The sequence below is a fragment of the Neltuma alba genome, unplaced genomic scaffold (assembly GCF_004799145.2).
Source record: "Neltuma alba isolate B1F8T4 unplaced genomic scaffold, ASM479914v2 tig00013296_pilon, whole genome shotgun sequence".
NCBI lineage: Eukaryota > Viridiplantae > Streptophyta > Magnoliopsida > Fabales > Fabaceae > Neltuma > Neltuma alba.
Window position 1 is genome coordinate 1 of NW_021637578.1, and position 10472 is coordinate 10472.

A 10472-nucleotide genomic window follows, 5' to 3' on the forward strand; every position below is an offset into this window, starting at 1 on the left:
GGAATTGAAGTATCTTACTTAATTCGATTTTGGTTAATTGGATTAATTGGTTTCAATTCAGTATTTAAAATTAGTTTAATTTGATTTTTTTTGCTTAATTGATTATCATCGAAAAGTCAGAAACTCACCTTTATTTTACCCTCCAATTAATTAACTTGTACAAAATAAATGTAAGGAATAAATTGCTTAGAAGTAAAATGATTTCCTTCTTGATTTTCTTAGACTGCGCATCACATTAGTCACTGTCTCAAAAAGCCCATTAATCCTAAAATCATATAATTATAAAAATTAATAATATAAAGCGATAGGATTCTGGGTCATCCCACCCGAGGACCCATCCGAGGAAAGCTTTAACGCGGAATTCTCCGGTGTCGTCTTTGTTGAAGTATCTGAATTTCTGAATGCAACTGAAGATGTCATTTCGCAGACCTCCTTCACGGTACGTCTTCTTCGGATTTCCTTTGTTTTCTGCAGCGTCTACGTCTACCTTCCTTCTTTCTCCCCCGCATGCCTTTACTCTCCATTTCTGTTTCCATTCCAAGTCTACCAATCCTCAGAACATTGAAGAGGCTGTCTCTTCTTTTAATCGCCTGCTTCATGTGTGTCCCCAACCCTCGATAATCGAAATTAATAAGATCTTAGGAGCTCTTGCAAAGTTGAAACATCATCGAACAGTTATCTCCCTTTTCATACAGGTGGAATCTAAGGGATTCACGCCATCTCTGTCTACGCTGAACATCTTGATTAATTGTTACTGCCATTTGTGTCAAATGCCTTCTGCTTTCTCTGCCTTAGGCAAGATTCTTAAGAACTTTGAATACGCTAATGAAGGGCCTTTGCATCAATAATGACGTTGGAAAGGCCCTAGATTTTCATGATGATTTGATAGCAAAGGGTTTTGAGTTAGGTGTAGTTAGCTATGGCACAATGATAAATGGACTATGTAAGGCCGGCAAAACGAGAGTTGCAGTTAAATTGCTCCAAAAGATGACGAGAGGACCAGTTAAGCCTGATTTAGTGATGTATAGTATGATTATTGATGGATTTTGCAAAGAGGGACTGATAACTGAAGCCTATGATTTATTTTGTGAAATGATTGATCGTGGAATATCTCCTAATGTCGTGACCTACAACTCTCTCATGCATGGTTTTTGTGTCATGGATAAATGGCCGGAAGCAGTAACATTGTTTAATGAAATGAGACTTAAAGACATCAACCCTGATGTGTGTACTTTTAGTATATTGGTCGATGCATTTTGTAAGAAAGGAAATATGACTAAAGCTGAGGCTATCATTGCCATGATGATGAAGTATGTGAAAGACCTGATGATGTTATTATACACTTTAATGGATGGGTACTGTTTGATTAATAATGTTTTTGAGTCAAAAAGACTATTCAACAAGATGGTCAAAAGTGGTTTGGCTCCTTGTATTATTAGCTATAACATTTTAATTAATGGACTCTGTAAAATGAAGATGGTTGATGAGGCCATGAATCTCTTAAAGAAATGTGTCGTAAAAGCCTTATTCCCGACATTGTCACTTACAGCTCCCTTGTTGACGGTTTGTTCAAGTCAGGTAGAATCTCTGATGTGCAAGATATTATTTATGAGATGCATGATAGAGGTTGTGCCCCAAATATAGTATTTTATAGTACCTTGTTGGACGGATTGTGCAAAAGTCACCAGCTTGACCAGGCAATTTCATTATTCGGCAAATTGTTAACCAAGGAATTCGACCTAATACTTACACATATACCATACTTATTGATGGTTTGTGTGAGGGTAACAGATTAAACGATGCATGGCAGATTTTCCAACATCTTTTGGTTAATGGTCATCCTTTGGATGTGCCAGCATATAATGCTATGATCAAAGGACTTTGTAAAGAGCATTTGTATGATGAGGCAAAGGCTTTGCTTTATAAAATGCAAGAGAATGGGTGCTCGCCTGATCTTGTAACTTTTGAAACAATTATTATACCTCTTTTGGAAAAAGGTGAGAATGATGAGGCAAAGAATCTGATTGATGAATTGTTCATCAAGGTCTCTTGAAATGATAAAAGAAGGTTAGTGACTCTACTCCAAGATTGCGTTGCTTGTGTTCATGATGGAAAAAGTTGACACGCATTTTCGTAGAAAAAAAATTTGCACTGTTCTTACTGATGTCAATTGCATATTTTTTTCAGTCATATGTTCATATGTATTTAGTTTTAACTTTTGTTGTAACTGGGCGTTTGTTTTGTTTTTTTAGCTTGACTTGTGTTTGATGCAACATGCTCACACACGCTAGCCTGTATCACCGAAATGATGCCTTGAATTCCTCTCCTCTCTATAGTATATATCCGTCAGATAGAGCACCAAACGTACATCACTCTAGTAATTCCTCTCCTCTCTTGCCTTTAGTTGCTTGGTTTCAGGTATGGAACAGAAAGAGAGCATGACAAATCATTCAATCGACCGCATGGCTGACAGAACAAGCAAGATGCTGAAAGTTCAACTGGTCGAAGATCTCGTTCAAAGACTGATTGCAAGGCAAGCATGCATGTAAAAAGAAGGCCTGATGGAAAATGGGTAGTTCACAGTTTTGTGAAGGGGCATAATCATGAGCTTTTACCAGCTCAAGCTAAAACTAGGCATGACTATATGAACTTTTGTGATGTGGTTTCTTCTGATATAATCTATGTTACGAACAAATATAAGTTGCCTCTCTTGCGCTTTTGTTGGAGTAAATCTGCAATATCAATTTTTACTGCTTGGGCGTGCCTTAATATCAGATGAAAGTTGTAACTTGATCCAGAATATCTGTTGTTTACTACGGATCATGTTAAGAAATGGTAGAAGGGTTTGGTGTTAAAAGATCTTGTAGAGGTGGTTGGTTGTATTGTAGTTCTGATTCTTTAGGCTACATGGTAAGTTGTAATGAGAGTATTGTAGTTTGTCATGAAAATTTTCAAATGTTCTTCATTTTCCATTAGTTCATATTTCCTTTATCGTCACTTTCTTTAGCTTCTTTCCTGCCAGTTAAAAGGAGGAATTCGTACATATACTCCCTGCAATTAAGATAAGTAGTCAAAATTTGTGCATTAGCAGACGCCATGATACTTTCTGATTTGAGTTTCCTTTAGTTCCTTGCTCATTTACAGGGAAGGAATGAATGAAGGACAAAAATCAAGGCATGATATAAATGTAATGGCTTTGATTCAGTTATATAAACTACATGATGCTATTTATGCTTTGTGAATTACGTCTCTTAAGAGATATTTATTAAGAGATTCAGTTCAATAGCTTCCTTGAGTATCTTTATGAGCTTTACTAATTTTTATAGGATTGAAGATCATATGCTTTGCGCACACCTCTCATTTTTGCCACTCGAGCAAATAAAATTCATAACCTTCTTTATAAAAGAAGATACATGTGCTATTGAGCCATAAAGTTATTAGTAGTCATGGATAGGTTTTGCAAGGCACAATAAATCAGGTCACATTAGAGTTCCAAAAATCTGTAGTCTCTTGGTGGATTAATACTTCAAAAAGATCTTGCCTAAATTATATAGAGTTAAGGTGCAAATTTATTTTGAGAGTTTTCACTAAGCATTAGGCATTTGAAAGATTTTTTTTTCTAGTTCAATATTACTCCAAAAGTTTGAAATCATAACAATTTTGAGTTGTGCTGTTAAAAAAACTACCGTTGATGTTAAAATAATAACATAGACTGTTAATATTTTTAACGGCATGAAAAAAATTATTAAAATATTTAACCTCTTCTGGGATAACATTGAACTCAAAAAAAATTTTAGATGTCTCGTACTCCTAAATAAAAACTTAGTTAACAAGTTTATACCTTAACCATGTTATATATAGTAGGCGTTTTTCTAATCATCATTCACTTGTGTATGTATGTGAAAAAGGCAGTTTAAACTAATTCAAGCATTTTATGTTCAATTATTAATAACTCTAAATTTATATTGTCTACAGATAAATTTTCTAGTCAATGAAGCTTACAATAAACCCACTAATATATTATGTGGATGCATATGATCTTCCTGCTATTAGTTTTGTTTGCAACTTGTCTGCAGTGAACTTAAAATTTTAGAAAATTATTTGCACATGACTCAGAATTTGATGGTGTATACGTACGAAAATAAAATTTAAGAGAGCATATAATTAATGATTAGGAGGGTTTTTTTAATTAGTTTTAAAGGCTGAGAATTTTATTTGTATGTTATTTAAAGTTTAACAGAATTTTGTGTGATTCATCTTAAATTTTTTGAAAATTATTTTTGTTATTTTCTCTGAAAATGCTACTTCTTTCCAATTTTATCATTATTAACTATATAATGATAGAGTTTTCAAAACTATTCTGTAGCTTACGTTATAAAAAAAAGGATAAATTTAGAAGAAAAAAAAGTTAACCTTACGAGATTGGCTATTTTGATAGAAACACTGTTTTCAGAAACTATCTTATATGTGTGTGTGTGTATTTGGACTGTGAAACTGTCTTACATCTACGGTTAGAGGGCATTTGTATCCCTTTGTACTCACTCACCTAATTGCCCATATTGATTTAAATTTTAATAGCAAAACAGAATAAAGTGTCACTTTTGTATTTTTCTGGTTCCATAGTGTTGTGTTGATAAAAAAAAAAAAATATATGAGGCTGATACAAGCATTTAAATAAGCTACTGATATCTAATAATTTTCTCCTTCTAAAGAGTTATTTTGTTATTTGTAGTTGACTCTATTGTTATTCATAATAACTTGGATCTTTAATATAATATTCGAGTTAACTTATTTAGAAAGATTAAAAAATTAAATAAATTATTTTAAAAATTTATATTTATTATTTTCTCCAAACTAATTTTCTTAAATTATAAACAAGTACTACATCTGATTGTTAATATAAAACTCCAATCTATTTTATCTATCATATTTATTTATTATTTTCAATATAATTGTTATAGTAGTTGCACATGTTAAAAATTTCACCAATTGGTAGCTTTAACTAATATACTTTATTAGCAAGTTTAAAAAAGATAACATCTATTTATTACAAATAACTAACCTAACTAATTTTTTTAGTAAATTAGCTCTTATATTAAGAATTGAAAGTAGTATATAATATGTGATTGTAAATATATAATTTAATGATACACTCAAATATTTCATATGATGATATAATATAAGTTATTTAATTATAATTTATTTAACTTATTCAATGTCACTTTTGATTGACATTTTAATGTTAGTATGGACACATATATCTGGTGGCCAAAAATTAAAAAAACAAAATAGATGGGTCAATAGACCCCCACCCCCTTTTTCTTTTTGAATGAAGTCAAAATGATACAAATAATACTTGTTTTTTTTACAACGATATAAATAATGAAAATGCCTTGCTTTCCTTGCTTCTTTTAAAAGTGATAAATAAATTAAAAATAATAATTCTCATATATAAATATGATTAAAATTGAAACCAAATTGGAAAATTCTTAAAATTAACCTATAATAAATTGAGGTAAAAAATTAACTTATAAAATTTAGATGGCAAAAAAAAAAACTGTAAAACTTAGGCAAGCGAAAAATTACTTAGAATTAAAATAATTTCCTTACTGATTCTTTTTTATTTGGCATTATTAGTGTCTCGAAAAGCTAAAACTAAACCTATCCGAAGAAAATTTCGGTGCGTCTCTGGTGGCAAGAAAGCCTTCGTCTTCCTCGTCCAATTCTGCGTTGAATTCTTTGTTGGAGGATCTAAATTTCTGAATGCAACTGAAGATGTCATGTTGCAGAGCTCCGTCACGGTATGTCTTCTGCCGATTTCCTTCGTTTTCTTCCGCGTCTACGTCTCCCTTCCTTATTTCTCCTTCACATGCCCTAACTGCCTGCCTCTGTTTACATTCCAATTCCACAAATCCTCAGAATATTGAAGAGGCTGTCTCTTCTTTTAATCGCCTGCTTCATGTGCGCCCCCCACCCTCTATATTCCAAATCACTAAGATCTTAGGATATGTTGCGAGGTTGAAACAATATGCTACAGCTATCTCCCTTTTTGCCCAAGCGGAATCTAAGGGATTCAAGCCATCTCTGGTTACGCTGAACATCTTGATTAATTGTTACTGCCATTTGGGTCAAATGACTTTTGGTTTCTCTGCCTTAGGCAAGATTCTTAAGATGGGCTGTCAGCCAGATACGATTTCTTTGACCACACTAATGAAGGGCCTTTGCATCAATGATGACGTTGGGAGGGCATTAGATTTTCATGATGATCTGACAGCAAAAGGTTTCCAGTTAAATGTTGTTAGCTACAACACACTGATGAATGGACTATGCAAGATTGGAAAAACAAGGGCTGCTGTTAAATTACTCCAAAACATGGGGAGAGGGCCCGTTAAGCCTGATTTAGTTTCTTATAATACAATTATTGATGGCTTTTGCAGAGAAAGGCTCATAGCTGAAGCCTATGATTTATTTCATGAAATGATTGATCATGGAATATCTCCTAATGTTGTGACCTACAACTCTCTCATAAGCGGTTTTTGTGTCCTGGATAAATGGTCAGAAGCAGCAAAATTGTTAATGAAATGAGACTTAAAGACATTAACCCTGATGTGTGTACTTTTAGTATATTGGTCGATGCATTTTGTAAGAAAGGAAGTATGACTAAAGCTGAGGCTATGGTTGCCGATGATGAAGTGCGGTGAAAAACCTAATGATGTTACTTATAGCAGTTTAATGGATGGGTACTGTTTGATTAATAATGTTTTTGAGTCAAAAAGACTATTCAACAAGATGGTCAAAAGTGGTTTGGCTCCTTGTGTTATTAGCTATACCATTTTAATTAATGGACTCTGTAAAATGAAGATGGTTGATGAGGCCATGAATCTTTTTAAAGAAATGCGTCGTAAAAGCTTTATTCCCAACATTGTCACTTACAGCTCCCTTGTTGACGGTTTGTTCAAGTCAGGTAGAATCTCTGATGTGCAAGATATTATTTATGAGATGCATGATAGGAGGTTGTGCCCCAAATATAGTATTTTATAGTACCTTGTTAGATGGATTGTGCAAAAGTCACCATCTTGACCAGGCAATTTCATTATTCAGGCAAATTGTTAAACAAGGAATTCGGCCTAATACTTACACATATACCATACTTATTGATGGTTTGTGCGAGGGTAACAGATTAAATGATGCACGGCAGATTTTCCAACATCTTTTGGTTAGTGGTCATCCTTTGAATGTGCCAGCATATAATGCTATGATCAAAGGACTTTGTAAAGAGCATTTGTATGATGAAGCGAAGGCTTTGCTTTATAAAATGCAAGAGAATGGGTGCTCGCCCGATTTTGTAACTTTTGAAACAATTATTATACCTCTTTTGGAAAAAGGTGAGAATGATGAGGCAAAGAATCTGATTGACGAATTGTTCATCAAGGTCTCTTGAAATGATAAAGGAAGGTTAGTCACTCTACTCCAAGATCGTGTTACTTGTATTCATGATGGAAAAAGTTGACAAGCATTTTGTAAAATGAAGATGGTTGATGAGGCCATTAATCTCTTTAAAGAAATGCGCTGCAAATACTTTATTCCCGACATTGTCGCTTACAACTCCCTTGTCAATGGTTTGTTCAAGTCAGGTAGAATCTCTAATGTGCAAGATATTATTTATGAGATGCATGATAGAGGTTGTGCCCCAAACATAGTATTTTATAGTGTTCAAGAAGATTCAAGTCGAGGTTATTGGTGCAGTTGCTTGTCATCCTAAAGCTGAAAGACAGGATGATGCAGGCATTACTTACAAGGTTCATGATATGGAAAGAATCAAGACTTCATTGTTGTGTGGAATGAAATTAAATCTGAAGTGTCATGCATATGTCGGTTATTTGAATATAGAGGTTTTCTTTGTCGGCATGCATTGATTGTTCTTCAATATTCTGGCCTTTCGGTAATCCCATCCCGATATATCTTGAAACGGTGGACAAGAGATGCTAAAGATGGAGAAATTGGAGAAGAATCTGAACATGTACTAGCTAGGGTACAACGATACAATGATCTATGTCAGCAAGCAATGAAGTTGGGTGAAGAGGGATCTCTATCTCAAGGCAGTTACAGTATTGCATTCCATGCATTACGTGAAGCATACAAAAGTTGTGTGACTGTGAACAATTCTAGCAAGAGTCCTGCCGAAGTTGTCATGTCAGCTAGTCACAGTCAGCTCTCTGCTGAAGAAGATACCCAGAGTAGAAATATCGCAAGACAAAGAGAAGAATCCAACTAAAAAAAAAGGTTCTTTTTTTTTTTTTTTGGGTCTTTTGTTTGCTTCAGATCACATATACATATCTCTGTTGTATTGAGTTTATATCATGACCTCTTTGAATTGCAGCTGAACTCGGATTCTGAAGTCATGACAGTGGGTGGACAAGATAACATGCAGCAAATGGTTAGTCCTCCTATGGTTGTTAATCTCTAAAATTGTTCAATTTTATATTTTAAGGTGGGGTGTGTGTAGAAGAAAGTCAGGCTACGCGGGGGAATATTTATTTAAGGCGAACAAAAATAGAAATATTGAAGTTTAAAATAGAAGCTCTATCTTAGTTAAAAGGATGTATTTGTCTGCTTAGTTTGAAGTGTCTTCAGTTAATTGGAAATTTGTTTTGTAGGACAAATTCAACGCAAGGGCAGTAACCCTTGATGGTTACTATGGCTCTCAACAGAGCGTTCAGGGAATGGTAAGCGTATGATACTCTTCAGTTTACCTTTGGTGGTTTCACATTAGTACCTGGACTAATGTATTTGTTTGTTTGATTATTCAGTTGAACTTGATGGGACCAACACGTGATAGTTATTATGGGAATCAACAGACAATTCAGGGGCTGGTGCGTCTTTGAAATTGTGATTAATTATGGAAAGTATTTAGCGCAAGTGCAAAATTTTAGAAACTCTGTTGTTTGAATACAGGGACAGTTAAGTTCCATACCAACAAGCCACGATGGTTACTATGGTGCTCATCAAAGCATGCCTGGTCTGGTAAGGTACTATGGTGCTCATCAAAGCATGGCTTGATTTTTTCCGGGCATCGACAAATTTCACTTATGGCATTCGGGTGAGTTTGGTAAATTAAGTTACTTCCTAGATAGTATTCACTTCCAGACTAACACTATCATGATGGCTCGCTCCTTGTGGCAGGATGATCCAAATGTAAGACCGACACAATTGCATGAGGACCCATCAAGACATGCATGAGTATATGTAACATGATACAGAATATCTGTTGTTTATTATAGATCTTGTTAATAAATGGTTAAAGGGTGTGGTGATAAAGATATGGTAGAGGTGGTTGGTTGTATTGTGGTTCTGATTCTTTAGGCACATGTTAAATTGTAATCAGTATTGTCGTTTGTCATAAAAATTTTCAAATGTTCTTCATTTTCCACTATTCATATTTATTTATCATCACTTTCTTTAGCTTCTTTCCTCCAAGATAACTAGTCAAAATTTGTGCGTTAGCGTTTAGTGGATGCCCGAATGGTTACTGATTTGAGTTTCTCTTTTTAATGATGAATTTATTTCCAATTTTCTCTTCAAAAATAGGTAAAATTACAAGATTACCTATATTTAGATAGAAACACTATTTTTAGAAATTGTTGTATCATTTCGTACTCTCACCCATTGCCCATATTGACTAAAATTTTAATAGTATAACAAAATATTGTTGTTCCCATAAAAATTATTTGTAGGTTGATACAAGTATTTAAATAATAAGTTGATATCTAACAATTTTCTCCTTTCAAAGAGTTAATTTGTTATTTGTTCTTGATTACTGCAAAAGTAAATTATTAACTATAGTACTGTATTTTGATTTTTAACCCAATTATAGTATTTTGATTGCCGAAAAAAATTTCGGATATAATAAAAACCGAAATACATATATAATATGTTTTTATTATAATAAATGTGTATATGAGTGTCTGTGAGCTTAAACGATGGGTTAAAATATATTTATATTTAATTATAATAAATCATATTGAATAATTAATTAGTGGTTCTAATTGTAATTTATTATGTTTTTCTTATTTAAAATTACCTTTTGGTTATTAATGGAATTGAAGTATCTTAGTTAATTCGATTTTGGTTAATGTGATTAATTGGTTTCAATTCAATATTTAAAATCAGTTCAATTCGGTTTTTCAGCTAATTTTGTTATCATCGAAAAGTCGGATGCTCATTCTTATTTTACCCTTCAATAATTAACTCATACAAAAAAATGTAAGGAATAAGTTGTTAGAAGTAGAATGTTTCCTTCTTGATTTTGTTAGACTGGGCATCAAATTGGTCACTGTCTCAAAAAACCATTAATCCTAAAATCATATAATTATAAAAATTAATAATATAAAGCAATAGAATTCTGGATCATCCCACCCTAGGACCTAACCGAGGAAAGCTGTAACGCTGAATTCTCAGCTGTAGTCTTGGGG

At 33.4% G+C, this 10472-nt stretch overlaps 1 protein-coding gene and 1 long non-coding RNA gene across 2 annotated transcripts; both read left to right on the forward strand.

Moving 5' to 3' along the window:
• The first annotated feature begins 1718 nt into the window (after positions 1-1718).
• On the forward strand, positions 1719-2975 carry LOC114736069 (uncharacterized). Its single transcript, XR_003739317.1, has 2 exons — positions 1719-2067; positions 2405-2975. It is a non-coding gene; the product is annotated as an uncharacterized LOC114736069 (long non-coding RNA).
• Positions 2976-5292: 2317 nt separating this feature from the next.
• LOC114736070 (protein FAR-RED ELONGATED HYPOCOTYL 3-like) lies at positions 5293-9042 on the forward strand (the record flags this gene model as incomplete). Its single annotated transcript, XM_028923849.1, has 6 exons — positions 5293-5296; positions 5638-5801; positions 8381-8437; positions 8658-8726; positions 8811-8873; positions 8956-9042. Coding segments are annotated over exons 1-6 (444 nt in total), but the record flags the coding sequence as incomplete, so codon positions are not given.
• Positions 9043-10472: the final 1430 nt, after the last annotated feature.